Below are 20,013 nucleotides of genomic sequence, written 5' to 3' on the forward strand. Positions count from 1 at the left end.
GAGAAGCAAATTTCATCCGATCCGGCTGAGATTTGGTACATGGTGTAAGTATATGGTCTCTAACAACCATGCAAAAATTGGTCCACATCGGTCCCATATAAACCCCCCATATAAACCGATCCCCCGATTTGGCTTGCGAGGCCTCTAAGAGAAGCAAATTTCATCCGATCCGGCTGAAATTTAGTACATGGTGTTAGTATATGGTCTCTAACAACCATGCAAAAATTGGTCCTCATCGGTCTATAATTATATATAGCCCCCATATAAACCGATCCCCCGATTTGGCTTGCGAGGCCTCTAAGAGAAGCAAATTTCATCCGATCCGGCTGAGATTTGGTACATGGTGTAAGTATATGGTCTCTAACAACCATGCAAAAATTGGTCCACATCGGTCCCATATAAACCCCCCATATAAACCGATCCCCCGATTTGGCTTGCGAGGCCTCTAAGAGAAGCAAATTTCATCCGATCCGGCTGAGATTTGGTACATGGTGTTAGTATATGGTCTCTAACAACCATGCAAAAATTGGTCCTCATCGGTCTATAATTATATATAGCCCCCATATAAACCGATCCCCCGATTTGGCTTGCGAGGCCTCTAAGAGAAGCAAATTTCATCCGATCCGGCTGAAATTTAGTACATGGTGTTAGTATATGGTCTCTAACAACCATGCAAAAATTGGTCCTCATCGGTCTATAATTATATATAGCCCCCATATAAACCGATCCCCCGATTTGGCTTGCGAGGCCTCTAAGAGAAGCAAATTTCATCCGATCCGGCTGAAATTTAGTACATGGTGTTAGTATATGGTCTCTAACAACCATGCAAAAATTGGTCCACATCGGTCCATAATTATATATAGCCCCCATATAAACCCATCCCCCGATTTGGCTTACGAGGCCTCTAAGAAAAGCAAATTTCATCCGATCCGGCTGAAATTTAGTACATGGTGTTAGTATATGGTCTCTAACAACCATGCAAAAATTGGTCCTCATCGGTCTATAATTATATATAGCCCCCATATAAACCGATCCCCCGATTTGGCTTGCGAGGCCTTTAAGAGAAGCAAATTTCATCCGATCCGGCTGAGATTTGGTACATGGTGTAAGTATATGGTCTCTAACAACCATGCAAAAATTGGTCCACATGTATATATATGTATATATATATATATATATATATATATATATATATATATATATATATATATATATATATATATATATATATATATATATATATATATATATATATATATATATATATATATATATATATATATATATATATATATATATATATATATATATATATATATATATATATATATATATATATATATATATATATATATATAAATATATAAATTTATATATATATATATATATATATATATATATATATATATATATATATATATATATATATATATATATATATATATATATATATATATATATATATATATATATATATATATATATATATATATATATATATATATATATATATATATATATATATATATATATATATATATATATATATATATATATATATATATATATATATATATATATATATATATATATATATATATATATATATATATATAAGTATGCAATGAAATTTTGCATACTTAAAGGGTGGCAAATTAGATTACTTTGTACTTTTGACGACAATCGGTTAGTAAGTAAGCCTAACATGACCCCAATTGTCGATATCAGGCGATGCATATATATGGGAGCTATATCTTTTTTTCAAATTCAATAGCGTTCGTCCTTGTGCCAAAAAAAATTCCATATACAAAATTTCATCAAAATCGGTTAATAATTGCGACCGGAATCCTGCGAACAACAAATACATGGACAGACGGACACAAAGGGCTAGATCGACTCAGGTCTGAGTGATTCTGAGTCGATCGGTATATATTTTATGGGGTCTAAAATCAACATTTCTGGTAGGTACATTTTTTGGCAGATCAAAGTTATTATACCCTGACCAATATGTGGTTTAGGGTATAAATACAAAGGTTTCAAAACAAAGCGATAAAAAAGCGCAGTAAACGCTCCATGGTATGTCCGAAATAGTGACATCTAACGAGACTTAAAAACGAACACAATGAAAGAGGAAATCTCTAGAAAAACATCTTATCCGCCTACAGAACCATACACCCAAAAAATAATAGAGAAAAGTTTACTTGATTCAAGCCATAGCGGTGTCAAAAGTACGGTAAGTGCGGATTTTCTAAATCCAAGAAGAAAATTCTTAATTTAATCCCGAAAATATTAAGTACAGATTTCTTATTTTTAGAATTTTTCAATCGTGTTTGTGCTTCCTTTAAGTACGGGAAGTGCTTGATTCAAGTCTAGTGAAGCTCTATTTAATCCTAATCTGTACTTGATTCAATCCGCATTTAAACTTAACTTGAACTAAAAGAAACTTTTGTAAGCGGAATCAGGGCTTAGATCAATATTTGTTATTCTTGTATATAATGTGTTTGTTTCAAGAACGATCCGTTCTGGATTTAATCCCGAACCGTATTCAGTATGTTATTATTTTATATGCGCTTGATTTTAGTGTAGTTTGTACTTATTTTAATTTCAATGTGCGCTTAATTCCCATAAAATAAAAATAGGTTCATATATTTTTAAAATATTTTTTATTATTCTTTTTTTACATCAATATATACATTTGTAAATGAAAGAAAAATACATAAAATTCACCTATGGCGGCAAAATCCAATGACGCTCAATTCAAGCACTACTTTAAAACTGAGGGAACTGAATAGAAATGAAGTATATATTTATTTATTTTAAAATAATAAACTTTATTTGTACACCCTCAAAAAAATCGCTTCTGTAACATATACTCACAAACACATTTTGCTTCAAGCATGTAAATTTTTGGATATTGCCCAAACATTTATATATTTGATTTCTTCCAATATATAATATGTTTGAAAGCATATTGGTCTAAATAATACAATATGTTTGGGTAGTCTAAGTTCCAAAAATTATGTATTTTTCCATCCAAATTCAATAATGTTGTCTTCCAAAACTATATGTTATTATGTGAACATATAATATGTTTGGAAACATTTTGAACCCAAAAATATTATATGCTTAGAAGAATTTTCTCCCAAAGAAGATTGTGCTCAAATTTTTTTTCTGCCTAATTGTATATTCCCTCACATTTTTCTCACTTCCATGAGTTTTTTAGTTCTTAGCACCTTTTTCTGTAATACAAACATTGTAGAAGAAATTATTAAATTTTATAATTTTTTAAAAGTTTACCTTTTGCCGGACGGGGATTCGAACAGCGGACCACACAGTTTGTAAGCCAGCACACTAACCACTGGGCTACGTAGCTGTTATGGTCATCAAGAGCATAGCTTGCGGCGCCCACGAGCCGATGCAAACATAACATTGTTTAACAAAATAACGTTGTTAAAATAACGTTTTTTGGCGACGTGGAGCAGTTGTTGGTACGTCCGCCTTGTATGCCAAGGGTCCTGGGTTCGATCCCTGCTTCGACCGACACCATTTTTTTTAGTTTTTTTTACATATATTTTTTACGTATATTCCAAATACGTTCGGAATATACCGAAAAGGTGTTCAACATTACATACTACTATATTAACTTTTTACTACGAAACTGTAAAGTGTGTCTTATAAAAGACTTAAATTCAGAAAAGAACAGTGCTTGATATAAACGAAATGGACTGATTTCAAATCATATATTATTTTTTATTCCAAAAATAAAAAATTTGTAACAAAAAAGGGTTTTGTACACAAGTTTGAAAATTTCGAAGAAATTCAAAAAACTCTTACAAAGGAAGAATGTGAAATCGAGTAATATATAAATATTTTTCCATCGAATCCCAAAGTTAACGATAACCATTCAAAAGCACATTATATTTAAATTCGAAACAATAATTTTACAACCAACACACAAATTTATTTAGGTGTGAACAATTGTTTGCTTTCTTTAATAATTTATTCTAAAGAAAATAAACTTATTCAATTGTTGCTTTGGATCATTCCCCACCATGTTATAATACAATTTGCCTAAAAAAGTTATAATGTTATTCTGGTTTTACCGATGCGAGTTTTGCCGTTAAAATAAGAAATAATTTTAGTGGCAAAACTCAAACTCAATGTCCGCTTTTATTTTCGAAAGTATCCGTCAACTCCTCTTGGACTACTTATTAATAAAGAGGAACTAAACTTTGTTTTTATAGATCTTACTAATTAAGTTTTCACTGTTTCCCAATGTTTTCATTTTACTGTAACAACTCTAAAAAGAGTACACTGAAAAAAATATTGTCGTGTGGCCAAAGATTTCATGTTAAAATAAGAATACAAATTTTGCTTAGCTTAGACGACGCATTTCTCTAATATAAAGTTTTTTTCTAATATAAAGTTTTTTTCGATAAACTTTTCAATGAAGTCGTGTTGTCCTTATAATTAAGTGATTTGACTTGAAAATGGGTATCATAACATGAAAGAAAAAATTTTGAACTAAGGTCAACTTGACTTTAATAATTCAGAAAAAATCTTTAAAACTAATGAAATTGTCTTTAAATTTGTTGCATTTTTGCACCTTGACTACAAAGCAAAAATCGTTAAAAAAATAAGACATGTTTTTCAACACTTTATTTTAAAGACGTTTTTACTACAAACATAGCACAATTTCTACTGTCTTGTTTTTAACGGACTTTTTATAGCATATGAAAAAAGCTGAAAAAGCGAAAAAATAAAATTTGCTTCATAGAGTCAAATACACAAAACCCACATTCAAAAGAGAATTGTGACTTAAAAGTATCCTTACGTGAATTCTCAGCTTCATTGGCTCGGAATCAGTACCAAAAATTTTAAAATAGGGACACAATCTTTGGAACCGGGCATGCTATTTTTCAGTGTATAGTGCCCTTTCGTTAGTTTTTACGAAGATCCCGTTAATTACCTTTGTTTGAATATTTTGACTTACTCGTCCTACACTCAAAAAAAAGTGAACTCTCTATTTCACTAAAGCCAATTTAACTTTATTTTAGTTCATTGAAATATTATGTTTGGAGAAAGTTTTCTTTACTCTAATACTTTTTTGTGTACGTTAGTTAAATTAACTAAACCCGAGGAAAAAAATATACTCAAACGAAGCATAAAGATTAACTAAATTCGTGTCATCCACAAAATAGTTCAGAATTTCTTTAAATTTGTAAATTTTACCAAAAATGCGCCCATCGTGAACTTCGTATGTCACTAAAGACATTCTTGCAATTTTGAACTCCAAGTTTTTTCTTCAAACTACAAAATTTTCTTTAACAAGTGAAAAACCTTAGTTATGTCTAATAAATTTTCTTGTATTTGTCGAAAAATATTTACTTATTTTTATGACATCGGTGTGATGCCAACGTTTGTAATACTGTTTAGTTAAAATTTTCTACAAATATTCAAAATTTTCTAAAATTAACCGAAAGTTTTCTTCCTGGTGGGTTCACTGTTTTTTCAGTGTACGTTCCGATTTGTTTTGACGAAACAAAAAAGGTGCTCGTAATGCGAAAATGATAAACAAAACTCATGATTTTTTCAAATGTCTTTTCTCTTGGTTTAGAATGAATTTTCTCTCCGAATACTCATTTTAATCTTTTTACTTAAGCATATACAATTTTTGGCGGTCTTATATCACAACATATATATGTTTACTCCAAATTTGTAAATTTATACTTGTTTATATTCACACATAGTATTTTTCCAATCTTTAATGGAATTTTCTTTGTGTATATATATTTTTAAGGCGCCAATTGGTTACTTTCATTATTTTACTTCCAGCATACACTTTATGTCTCTCTTTCTAAACACATATATGTTTATAGTCTATTTCTAAATTAATATATGTTTGCATACAAGCATATTATATTTACAAACATTTTATGTCCCAAACATAATATGTTCCAACATATTAACATATATGTCCCAACCATATTATGCTAGTTTATGAACATTATATGCTTGCACTTAAAAATATTGTGTTTAAAAATTTGAGTTCCAAACATATAATTTTTACACCCAAACATATGAAAAACAGTCTTTTTCGTCCGTGTACTTACCTTTTAAATATTTGTATGACTCATTCACTTCTTTATATTCATAATTTTTCGTTCTCCTCACTTTCATGTGAGGAGACCGAAATACTTCACTGTCACTTAGGTTCTAAGTACACAATAATACTAAAAGAATTAGACAAACAAAATGCAATCGATGTTAAACATCTGTGAGAGTAACAAGGAGAGCAAAACTTTATTTTGCATTCCAATTGGCTCATAAATGAATATCAAGTAAAAGTTTTCTTATTTTAAGCCAAAATCGGCTTAAAATAGCATCGAGGAGAAAAAAATATATTTTGGGCTCTCAGCACTTAACTCTCACAGACGAATTAAGTAACAATTTTCTTGTTTTAATTCAAAACAAGCTTAAATCAAACTTTAAATACATTAACAGACTGTTTAACTTAACGTTTTCCAGGTCCGCCAGTAATCTAGAGCTATATGCCCCTAAAATTTGCTTACGCCTTAGACAAAATGCAGGACACTCACGCAAGAGGTGTTTAATTGATTCCTTTTCCTCCGCATCATGACAGCTCATACAATAGTCATTATACTTCGCGCCTATAGTTTTTGCAAAATCGCCTATTAGGCAGCGACCTGTTATAGCAGAAATCAGGAGTGATATCTGACGTCTCGAGAACACTAGCATATCTAGTGTGCGGTTAAAGTTTAAATGGGGCCATATTTGCTTGGTGTCGTTACAACCCTTGCAATTCTCCCATCGAACATTTGCCATCATAACAGCCTTCTCACGCAGTAAGAGCTTGCAGGTTGCCAGAGACATACCAACAGATTCTAGTTCCCCTGGAATATGTATGGTAGTACCTAGCCTTGCTAACTCATCTGCTTCGCAGTTCCCCGGTATGTTCCTATGGCCAGGCACCCGTATTAGGTGAATATTGTACTGCTCAGCCATTTCGTTGAGAGATTTGCGGCAGTCTATGGCCGTTTTCGAGTAAAGGAACACAGAGTCCAAGGATTTTATTGCAGGTTGACTGTCTGAGTATATATTAATGCCAAAAATTTTTGGAACATTACTTCTCAGCCAATTCGCCACATCTTTTATTGCTAATATTTCAGGGCTAACCCATCCGATACGCCTTCCAATATTCGTGACGAACCTCTAAACACAGACAAAGTTCTAAATATTATTAGAAATTGGCGTGTAAGATATTCGGGTCGTTCGGATAATATGTCGGTTGAGGAATTTATTTATCGTGTCAATATTTTAGCGACCAATACTTTACAAGGAGATTTTCAATTGCTTTGCAAGCATGCACACACGTTATTTGAAGGAAAAGCCCTTGAGTGGTATTGGGGATTTCACCGACGAAATTTAGATTTAAATTGGGAGTCTTAGACTTTTGCTTTAACCCAGCGTTATAAAGAGGATTACAGTGACTATGACATCATGGACCATATACGTAAGGGTCGACATGGACCGAAAGATGATGAATATGTAGACAATGTTTTGGCTATGGCAGACAAGCTGAATACTCCCATTCGGGATTCAGAAATGTGTGAATTAGTGATGAGAAATTTGCGTCCGGAAGTAAGTCATGAGCTTTTGCACTTCAATATAACAACAGTGAGTGTACTGAGGAGAGAAGTCCGAAAACACGAAAAGTTCATGCGGGAGTTGCAAGATAAGGATAATAGGACAGGCAAAACAAAGTATCGGAAATATATTTGGAAGAAGAAGACGACTCGGATAAGATAGATCATGAGGAAGTATGTGCTATGCGTGTACTTAAATGTTGGAATTGCGATAAGGTCGGTCACACGTTTGTAGAATGTATGGAGACAAGGTGAATCTTTTGTTATGGTTGCGGTTTGGTTGACAATTACAAGCCTACGTGTCCACGATGCAACTCCAAGATGTCGGGAAACGGAAAAATGGATGTCCGCAGGAAATAATACTGACATCGGATACAATAGAAGAATACATAATATTATCAGATTTAGTATCCTTAAATAAAAATTTTAAAATTATTCAACAACAAAAATTAGATTTAGCTATAAATAGAATTACGAAGGAGAAACGATCATCAAGAAGAATTAGGCAGTAGTACAATAATTTAAAAAGATATAGGCGATATATAATTTCATCAATTGAAGAAACAGACTTCGATAATAGACGCCTCCGAAGGATAGTATGCTAAGTCTGAAAAGTGAGTTTTTCAGGAGAAGCTCTCAAAGTTTACAGGCGTTATCTCGGGAGTGGTGTGAGATAGAACATTGAGTGTTTTACTGATTTTAACGAAATTTAAATATAACTTTGGTGGCACTTCTAAATTTAACATTTTTCTAGCAGATTATAGCTAAAAACGACCTAGAATACCTTAGCATGGACAAACATTTCATAAGTAGTCGGCTAAGTCGACTTAGCATGTTTTGTTACGGACCTTTCTACTCTGATTAGTCGTCTAAGTATACAAAGCATGTTCTGGTTTGGAACAAAATGGTGATACATTTTATTGTAATTATACTTAGACGAACTAAGATTATAATATATAATAAAGAAAAAAACAAACAAATTATATTAGTTTTTAAATTTTTGTTGGTAAGACAAAGGGTAAAATAATACATATTAATTCAGTTCAAGTTTAATAACATCCATTTATAAGTACATTAAACAAATGAAAATGAGTTAAGTAATGGCCATTCAAAGATATGTTAAAATGAAAGTTCCATAAAACATAAAAACATATGTATTTTAATTTATAAAAAAATTAAAATTAAATAAAAGATAATTCAATTCAAAAATAATTCAATAAAATTGAATTTATTTTCATGATATTTAATCGTCATTGTCTGACGTGACTGATATCGACATGTAGTTTTTGTGCCATCTATATATAAAATGAGAATATAATTTTGTTTTTGTTTTGTCCACCACAGTTATCGGACCAGAAATTGAACTTTGTTATACCGGAAGTTTCATGTTTTGTTGATATGAATCAAAATAGACAGGTCGCCACTTCTACTACTCCTTTTTTTGCAACTGTCTCATCCCAAACATAACAAGATGCACGATTAGAGTTGAGCTGAAATACTCTGAAGTTGTAAGCATGTAACTTTCTTTTGTAGTAAAATGTGCTCACTTCAGCGAAAGGTGATGAAAGAATTTTTTGAGAATCAAAGGTTGCTGTCATGACATTATTGTTATCGATACTCTCTTGTTTGTCAATATATTTTAACTCTCTACAGTTTTGTTTGATTATATGGAGATTATATTCTGTTTCCATAAGACCCTTTTCATGATCATCCGAGTTTTTGAGCTTTTCACATAAATCGCACTGATCCTTTTTTGGAATATAAAATGATATGTCAAAAGATTTATTAAAGGTGTCGCGATATTGCCGTAAGGTCGCTTTTAATTTTAAATCGTAACTGTTTTCAGAGAACCATATTTCGTACAATCGGTACATTTGCGTTACAGATGATATTTCACCATCTATGTACTTTTTTTGTACTCGCTGGCGACAGTAGTGAGATTCCACTAATGGGAACTCGTTTACGTGAATTATTACTATTTCTTTTATTCTGTTTAGATGTTCATTTGAAAAAAGGGCGCTTTCCTCTTTTGTCAGGTGATATAAATCCTGCATTAGCATGCATTTTGCGTATAACAGTCTCGACTTTCTGGTGGGTTGTTGACAATGTATTCAAGAACATAGGTTTGCATACCGTTTCTCTTATTTCTTTATTATCTTTACCATAACTAAGAAAATACTTTCTAAACTCTGTTTTACGGGAATTTTCACCGTTTCTGCATACCTTTTTTATAGCATGTTATTAAATTCGATATATAGGCCCACTGAAGGTTTTGATTGCCAATTTTATAAAAATTTTGAAAAATCTGCATTCTATTTTCTTCTGATATTCTTTGTGTGCATTTCATTCTGAAGAAGTCTCCACAACCCTTTTTCAATTCTTTTGCTGGAACTCACCGTTTACATTAATATACTCCTTACCCTGGTTTCTTAAAAATTTTGCCTTATTTTTTCCATTCAGATAACCGTTTTTGTCTCTTAGAAGATACTTTCTCAGGTGATGTATTCAACTCTGAGGGATTCGATTTTGTTTTTGCGAATTTCGGTTTGATGGAACTGAACGCCGGAGTTGACTCTGTGTCAGATGATGATTCAGAATCATTTAATGCGTCATATTCGCTTCCGGGGAATGGTTCTAAAAATGTAATTCATTTTTATTATAATTTATTTTAAATAACAAACAATAATACATACCTAGTGAACTGTGATCACTATTCTGACCTTCTTCATCGGTCGATATTCCATGTGATATATCACGTACCAACTGAGATGTCACCAAATCGTCTACAAGAATATCTTTCAGCGCATTTTCTATTGCAATAAACCAATTGAAATAATAATAATGATATTTTATAAACGCGAGAACTAACGTCTTCTTAAATTGCTTACCTTTATTTTCCTCTTTGTTACTTAGCATGGTATCTGTAGTTATTACTTATACTTTATAGAAGCGAAATCAGATTAATAACATAATATAAAACTAAATATAAATAAACATTACCTTTTGACCAAAAACAATTGAAGAAGAAGATGGGAAAATAGCAGCAGAGAGTATCAAACCATTGACGGCGTTCGATGCAAACGTGTCGTTTATGATTTTTTGTTCCACAAATTAAACTAAGAATAAAAAGAAATTTATATCAGGGAATGACATAGAAAAATCGGTCAAATGTTTCTCATTATTATGTACACAAAATTTAACATCATTTGTGAGTTTTTAACAAAAAATATTGCAAATTAAAAATGAACGAACGTGTATGTATCGAACACCGTAAATGAAATCTTTGGTATGACGTCGGCCTATTTCCCATCTTCTTCTTCAATTGTTTTTGCTTTTGAAATATTTTGTGCCAATTTCAGCTTTTTCCGCGCAATCATTTATCATTTGTAAAAATGTGAAAATTTTCGTTCTTTATCAGTCGACTATTTTTCCAAACTATAGTTTGCTATGTATACTTACACACACAAACTGTTTTTTGATGTTCGGGGAAAAGCATGCTAAGTGAACTTAGAAACACTAAAAATAAAATAACGACAATGCCAAGTATACATAGCGAACACGTCATAAAAAAGTCCGTGCTGTAGTATGCTAAGTCTACTTAGCATCCGAAATAATTCAAAAAGTTCCGAAATATGCTAAGTTTACTTACCACATATTGGTATGGAAGTTTCTTATTAAATCTTAATTCCCATGCTAAGTACATTTTTGCTTATAACTTTTGGTTGGATTGGTCGATGATTACCAAAATTTCAGAGAATTTAAATTAAGGACCGTAGAATCTAAAAACGTAAAGAACTTTAAAACATGCTAAGTCAACTTAGCATACTATGGAATTGGAGGCGTCGAATTGAAGAAAAAGACTTCGATAATAGACCATATATTAGAATAAGAATAGAGGATAAAGAGTTCAGTTCCCTATTAGATAGCGGGGCGAACCGAAGTGTTATAGGAGGACAACTGGCGACAGTCATACAAGACAAACCTCAGTTTGTAAAGTGTGTAGGAAATGTTAAAACAGCCGATGGAAGTAAGCAAACAGTACTCGGTTCGATAAAACTAGACGTGAAATTTAGAAATAAAAATTTACCATGCGAATTCCTTGTGGTACCATCCATACGGCAGGATTTAATTTGCGGTTATGATTTTTGAAAACTGTTCGGTCTAGAGATATCTCTGCCATCTGTTAATGCAATAGAAGCTAGCAACTTTTCATGCCAGCAAATAGAATTAACAGCAGAACAGTCGCGTCGACTAGAACAGTAATTTCAGTTTTTCCACTTTCGGAAGTGGAAGGATTAGGGTGCACAGACTTGGTATAAAACAGAGATATTATCCAATCTCACCAGCGATAGAGAAGCAACTGTTTGGGGAACTAGATGCTCAAGTTAGGCGTTATAGAGGAGGCGCCATTGTCGTCCCCTACGGTAGTAGTGATAAAGCCTGGTAAAGTACGCATGTGTTTAGATAGCCGCAAATTAAATAGTGTAACAGAAATGGATGCATATCCCATCCCAAATATTGAGGGAATATTATTCCGACTTCCCCCTGTGCACTGGATATCGAAAATTGACTTAAAGGACGCGTTCTGGCAAATTCGCCTTAGTGAAAGATCCAAACAGAAGACAGCTTTTACGGTACCAAATAGACCTTTGTACCAGTTTACCAGAATGCCTTTTGAGCTTTGTAATGCCCCACAGACACTCTGTAGATTAATGGATGTCGTAATACCGTATACCGTGAAGACTCATGTGTTCGTTTATTTAGATGACCTATTAGTATTCTCTGAAAATTTCGGGGATCATTTGAGTCATCTGTTAGAAATAGCCACAAGGTTTCGGAAGGCAGGATTGACAATAAATGTTGGCAAGAGCAATTTCGCCATGAAAAGTGTAAAATATCTGGGATACGTTGTTGGAAATGGTACATTGCAGATAGATGAAGAAAAGATTACAGCTATACGCGATTTACCACCCCTAAAAATAACAAACAGCTTCGTCGATTTCTAGGAATGACAGGATGGTATCGACGGTTTATCCGTTGGCAGAATTATTGGCTAAAAAGAAGGTATTTGTTTGCAGTGATGAGGCCCAGAGATCATTCGATGAGCTTAAGGATAAACTTACAACGGCACCAGTACTAATAAATCCGGACTATAAAAAGCCGTTTATCATTCAGCGCGACGCAAGTATGTATGGGATTGGTGCTGTTTTAGCTCAGGAAGATGAGAACGGGAATGAAAAGCCTATCGCTTTTATGTCACAAAAATTGAACAAATGTCAGAGAAACTATACGGTGACGGAGTTAGAGTGCTTAGCAGTCGTTGTTGTTTGTCTGCGGGGCATAAAGCAATAAAACTCCAGTTTCAATTTAACAAAAATGCGTTTTATTCTAGGAAATAAAATAGGTTAAAATTAAGAAAAGAAAATATGTAAAAGAAACTTACAATACAATTTCCCCGTACAACTCAATTCAAACAACAATGACAAGAAAAAATTAAACATGAAAATCCAAAGAAAAAATTTATATTTTAAAATCCTACTACAGTTAAAAATTATTGTCAAGTCAATTAAATTAAAAGCATACTAAGATTCAATAAAATAAGTAAAATGGAAAGTTCGTTTAATGTTTAGCATATACATACGTATATATAAATTATTACTGTCATCGACATCCTCCCCCTCCCTAAATTGGAAATATGTTATCCATATTTATTTCTACTATTCAGTTTCGATTATTGCAAGTTTAGAAAGTGGCCTCCTTAGAATACCAGCTGAGGTTCGAACTTCCGCTGATCTAACAATTCCATCCTTGCTAGGGAAAAGCCTCACAATTCTTCCCAATCTCCAATTAGATCTTGAAACATCGGCATCTATCAGATAAACTAGTGAGCCTATATTAATTGTTGTTTTCGGAGAACACCATTTTGCTCTTCGAATTAAGTCTGGCAAATATTCACGAATCCAACGACGCCACCAACAGTCCTTGAGGCTTTTCAATATTTTCCACTGCTTCCTAAGACATAGATTTTGCGGATAGAAAGGCGACGGTGTTTGTGTGGAGTTACAACAACCTAATAAAAAGTGATTGGGGGTAAGGGGTTGTGGATCATCTATAGTGATAGGAAGATGAGTCAGAGGCCTCGAATTCACAATATTTTCTGCCTCTATAAGAAGACTTCGAAAAGTTTCCAGTTGCGGTGCTTTTTCAGTTACTATATGTGCCATCACCTTCTTAACCGATTGAATAAGTCTTTCCCAGGCTCCTCCTGCACTCGGATTCATAGGTGTATTAAAAATCCATTTAATGCCAAGAGGGCCCAATTTCTCGGTTACTGAGTTGAAGTCAATAAATGTAGAGTCATGATGCAATTCCTTATTTATCCCTACAAAATTGGTACCATTATCACTACGAATCTGGACAGGAACACCACGTCTATTCATAAAATTACGAAGGGCCAGCAAAAATGAGTCAGTCGACGTATTTGCTACTATCTCAAGATGAATCGCTCTGACTGTGAGACAAGTGAAGACTGCTACCCATCGTTTTTCACGGCTTCTACGAATTGTTACGTAACATGGACCAAACAGATCTACGCCACAATAACTGAACGGCCTTACATAAGGGGTAACCCTGTCAGCAGGAAGAGGAGCCATTTGGGGTTGTACCGCTTGAGATCTTCGGTTTTTACAAAACTGGCAACGACTCTCCACTTTGTTCAATGCTACTCTGACTGATACGACCCAAAATTTCTGTCGGATTTCGGATATGATGGTTGCTCGATTAATGTGATGTAGTTTCTGGTGGTAGTACTGAACTATAAGCATTGTTACCTTTGCGTCTTGGCGAGAATTATAGGTCTTCGAACGGACATAGGAAGAACTCTTGCATTTTCTAGTCGCCCTTTGCTCTAATTAACCCTTCTTCCGTATAGAGGTTAAGGCTTCTTATATTACTATCCTTGGCAAGGCCGTAGCCAGGATTTTAATTCGGGGGGGGTTCAACTTTAAAAAAAATATATTAATATAATCTGATGTGTAGAAAATTTTATTTATGCATAGGTATGTATACAATATTTTTATACTATTAAATTGAGCCGACGGGCTTTTTGGGCAGCAAATAAATCAATGACTTCTTCAGTCGGCACATTTATTCGGCGATGAACCGACATTAATGCCAATCCTTTGAGTCTACTCTCGCTAGTCGAATTTATAAGATACGTCTTTAATCTCTTCATTGTTGAAAATGAACGTTCGGATGAGCACGTAGTAACTGCAGGGATGGAAAATGCAGTACTATAGTACTTTTTTCAAACCTTTTTCACCCCGGTCATTACCGTAGTACCCCCGCGAATAATTTAGTACCTTTTGAGTAGACATTTTTGAGTCGATATCAGATTTAGGGTACAATAGCTTTGACAAAATATTTTAATATTTTGAGAAAGTCTTTATCAACCTTATTTGCTAATAGTCTTTTACAAATATGGCAAAACCGACATGTTCATGTGGGAAGAAAATCTCGATTTTGTAAAAGACATAGTCAAAAACAGGATTTTATTGAACTTCAAGAAAGTTTTAGTCGAAAAAAGAATGCGATTCTATATTATCGATTTTTTATTTCGGTAGAAAATGTTGTCAAAATTTTATTTCTATATAGAATTTTTGCAAGATTTTATTTCTATAGAAAATTTTGTAAAAATTTTATTTCTATAGGAAATTTTTGCAAAATTTTATTTCTATAGAAAATTTTGTCAAAATTTTATTTTCTTTAAAATTCAGTCTCTTGACAATAATCTTCCAGTGAAATTTTTGTTGAAATTTAGTAAAAAGTACCTTTCCGCTCAAAAAATACCTTTTTTGTACTTTCTTAAAAATTGTATTTTCCATCCCTGAGTAACTGGCAAAGTGACCAAAATTTTTAAAAGAATATGTACGTTTGGAAATATCTCTTTATTGCTTCCATCGCTGAATTAGGCAGGTTCTTTTCGCAGGTTTTGCTCCATTTCATTTACACATGTGTGTTTGGCTGTTTCGTTGTTGTTGCTATGGCCAAACAAAGCGAGTCATGTTCACAAAAAGAACAACAAACACACATAAAAAGCAGAAATACATTTTCCAAAAATGAAATTTGTGGTGCGAGAACAAAAACAATTTGTTTTTTTCGACCGTCGTTTGACGGACTTTTCAACTAGTATTCTATGATTTGTGCAAGTTTTATAGGTAAGCGTTTTTCAAAATAAAACCTCCAGCTTCTCTTCAACATCTTCGATAAGATTTTTCTATGCAGCTAAAAATATATATTTATTTATATAAAAATATTCATTCATTTCGGGGGGGGGTTTGATCCCCCTCATCCCCCCCCTGAATACGGCCTTGATCCTTGGGTACAGACATACCACGGTCAAGTATGACATAATCTTCTTGAAACATTTCTTGTTGTGCGTTTTTAATTATATATACCTCGGCTCGCATTTCCTCTTCTGCAGAAAGTTCGCCATATATTAATTCTTCTTTTTTGCACCTCTTTTTCAAATTTGAAATGTATCTGAATACAAACGCCATGCTTCTCTTCAATCGCCTGTAGCTCGAGAATCTGTTAATATCTGTTGTAATTGCTGGAAAGCTTTTATTGACCACACAGACAAACTTAATTCGTAGCTCTTCAGTATTTTCATTCAAATCTTCATTGAAAGTCTGTTTGGGCCAAAGATTTTCGTTAAGACAAAGGAATCCTGGTCCATTTTTCCATTTACCGTCGGCTTTATATTGAAATCCATTTTTGAACCTAGTTGCTTCATCTGCGGGATTATCTTTTCCCGATATCCATCGCCACTGTTCTACATTACTTGAGTCCAAGATCTCAGACACACGATTTGCAACGAATTGTTTATATTGTCGATGGTCCGATTTTATCCACATAATTACTGCACTCGAATCGCTCCAAAAAACTACTTTGCGTATCATTATTGTATGGGCAGCAATTATCTTATTCTTCAAGCGAACTCCCATTACAGCTGCTTGGAGCTCTAGTTTTGGAATCGTACGGTATCTATTTGGGGCACATGAAGTTTTTCCCATAACAAACATTACTTTTACCTCCTTACCATTTTCTGTCCGCCAGTAGGCCATTTAGGACGTTTTTTAAGGGTTAAGATTTCTGGATCAACTTTATTAAGCTTCAAAACGAATGTAAATGTGTCAGACTTCACTGACCAATACATTCCCAGTATTCTGTTATCCTTCTTTTCGACATTTATATTGTCCATAAGTTCTCCATCACCATATAAATGCATTACCTTGTGTGAGTTCGACTGTATCTTTCTTAGCTCAAAACCTCCATGTTTGTGTATTCTAATAACGTCTCCAATAACTTCCACAGCTTCTTCCTCAGTTTTGAATGAGTCGACGTAATCGTCGACATAGTGTCTATTAACAATTCCTTCTACTGCCCTAGGGTACTGCTCTCGGAAATTTTCAGCGTTATAATTTTTCACAAACTGTGCTATAGTTGGAGAGCAGGTGGCACCAAACATAACCCTTTGCATAACATATATATCAACGTCCTGAGAAGTATTGCCATTCCGCCATAAAAATCGATGTGATTGTTCATCTTCCTTTGGAATTTTAATATGAAGGAACATCTCCTTTATATCGCCAACTACTGCGACTTTAGCTTCCCGGAATTTCATCAGGGTTTCCAACAATGGTTTATTCAAATCGGGTCCAGTAACCAACGCATCATTGAATGACATTCCATGTATTTTCGCAGCAGCGTCGAAAACAATTCGAATTCCTGGTTTGTTTGGATTTATCACTCCAAAGTGCGGTAAATAAAATGTTTTTGATGTTGTTATGTTCGCTTCAGACTTCTCCAATTTTCTTACGTAATCCTTCGCAATATATTCTTCAATTTTCTCACAATACCTTTTTGAAAAATCTGCGTCTGCCTTCATTTTGCGCTCCGTCGTTAGAAGCCGTTTATACGCCATGCAGCAGGTCTTGGGAAATTCGGAAAAGTCTTCTTTCCAAATCAAACCACATTCAAACCCATCTTCAATTTTGCGAATTGATTTATTTAAGAAGTATATTGCCTTTTGGTCTCCTTCAGATAGGTAATCTTTGGATTGTTCCCTCACACCGAAAGTTTCCATGTTGAAATACTCATCCATCATTGTCTTAATCTATTCTTCGACGTTACTGCTCTTGTTTATAATTAAGCAATGCTTTTTGTCAATATTTACTGTGTTATTTCTAGACAATCCATCCCAATCTTGTCTTAATAGCAATTAATCCAGACTCTTTTGTCGTAAGTGGAGTTTGCAAAGGGGTTGTCAAATAAGCATGCGTAAGGCTAATAATTAATCGTGGTTTAACTGAGCTATATGGAATATATGGAATGTGTTTTAGGTGACAATGTTCGTTGACAGTATTAGCATCTAAGCTTTGAACAGGAAGTGAAAGATTTCTTGAGGTGTATACGTTTGATATCTTATAAATGTCTGCGTCTTCATGAGTTCCACTAATTTCTATCTGGATATTTTCACATTGCTCACGACTTGTCTGTTGATTCAACCATTGAATATGCAAAGAATCTGTTTTGCCTTTTATTCCGAGCATTGTTGCAATTTCTTTATCGATTATGGTAGCATTTGCGCCATCATCTACGAAAGCATAAGTAGTGACTTTACGATTATTGGCGTACAAATGGACTGGTACAACTTGGAAAACCACGCTGCTACTAACACCATCCACATGACAATTTCGCATCTCGAGGTTCCCATTGGGTCCAGATTTATTTAAGTGAAGCAAGCTGTGGTGTTTTTCGCCACAATGGGTACATGCCATTCTTTTGAAGCACTTAGACACACGATGACCTCCTTTTAGGCAACAGAAACATAATCGCAATTGTTTCACTGCATCAACTCTTTCTTGAGTGCTCCAGTTGACAAATTTGTTACACTCCTCTAAACTCTTACAACCGCCTTCGCAGATTCTACATAATTGAATTTGAACTGTGGCGTAATTGCATTTCTTAAATATCTTCGATCTTTGCGTCGTGGTCTCTTCAATTGGACATGAATCTATTACCATGTTAGCCAGTTTTCTTATTACATGCAGCCATTCACTAAAATCGCTTACATTAGCGGGTCCATTGAGAGTCAAGCATTTCTCGGCCCATTGGACCCTACGATTGAAGGGCAGTTTACTTACCAATTCGCTCAAAAGGGTTGGGTTAGACAGATGATGTTCTCCATGCGCGTTTCTCAAAAACGTCTGCATATTAATTACCTTATTGGCAAATATTACTAGAGAATCCATGTCACCCTCAGTCACAGGGTTTAACTTTCTAACGTTTGAGATTTGGTTCTTTATTAATTGCTCCGGGCGACCGAACGTTTCTTCCAACATTTGAATTATGGCACTTACATTGGACGAATTCGAAAGTAGAGCCTTCACGGTTTCCCTGGCTTGGCCTTTCAATGAATCTCGAAGTCGCATAATATTCTGCAGATCTGAGTACTCAAATTCTCGCGTAGTACTTCGGGCGACCGAACGTTTCTTCCAACATTTGAATTATGGCACTTACATTGGACGAATTCGAAAGTAGAGCCTTCACGGTTTCCCTGGCTTGGCCTTTCAATGAATCTCGAAGTCGCATAATATTCTGCAGATCTGAGTACTCAAATTCTCGCGTAGTACTCTTGAAATCCTCAATGAAAATTGCCCATTCTTCAGGGCAACCATTAAATTCGGGAAGGGGATAAATTTTATGTGGTTTGGAAACTGTGCCGCTGGACTGCACCGATGTATTCTCTACAACAGCTTGCACTAACGGTTCTGGAAATTGTCATTGTCATCACGAGCGTGAGAGTTTGACAGTCCTGACCGTTCAATCTGCACATTAACCATATTTATCTGAGACAAAATCGTACGCTGCATTTGCATCATTTGTTGCTGCATCTCAAAACGCAAGCTGTCCAACCGTCTTTCAATGTCGATTGGATTGCTTGTTCGTGAATCCTCTGGCGGCAAAACAGGTGGTACATCTCCTGCAGAGCTCGATAGACCAACAACATCTTCATTGCATTCTCCATGATAAGATGAATCACCAGCTCCAATATTCTGTCCTCCAAAATTAGACGTACCACGAACCTCACTAATACGTCCTTCGACATTAGATGGTCTATCAGATCCGCCTTGGCTCTCATCAAATGTTCGATTCAAAGCACTCGTCGTTTTTGGCTTCTTTGATTTTCTTGGGGTTCGATACGATGGCTTTCTAAATATTTATAAAAATCAGCTGCAAATATTTCCTCGCCTACGAGTAAAACACTAAAAACTCAGGCTTT

General features: G+C 34.3%; 2 protein-coding genes across 2 annotated transcripts; both read right to left on the reverse strand.

The window, feature by feature from the left end:
- Positions 1-13,384: 13,384 nt before the first annotated feature.
- LOC142224934 (uncharacterized) lies at positions 13,385-17,835 on the reverse strand. The gene is made up of 3 exons (XM_075294712.1): positions 16,760-17,835; positions 16,124-16,712; positions 13,385-14,524 (listed from the first exon to the last, which is right to left on the reverse strand). The coding sequence occupies exons 1-3, from the start codon at positions 17,833-17,835 to the stop codon at positions 13,385-13,387; spliced, it is 2,805 nt and encodes a 934-aa protein (XP_075150827.1).
- Positions 17,836-17,914: 79 nt separating this feature from the next.
- Positions 17,915-19,162, reverse strand: LOC142224935 (uncharacterized). The gene has a single exon (XM_075294713.1). The coding sequence runs from the start codon at positions 19,160-19,162 to the stop codon at positions 17,915-17,917; it is 1,248 nt and encodes a 415-aa protein (XP_075150828.1).
- Positions 19,163-20,013: the final 851 nt, after the last annotated feature.

The sequence above is a fragment of the Haematobia irritans genome, chromosome 2 (assembly GCF_050003625.1).
Source record: "Haematobia irritans isolate KBUSLIRL chromosome 2, ASM5000362v1, whole genome shotgun sequence".
NCBI classification, from domain to species: domain Eukaryota; kingdom Metazoa; phylum Arthropoda; class Insecta; order Diptera; family Muscidae; genus Haematobia; species Haematobia irritans.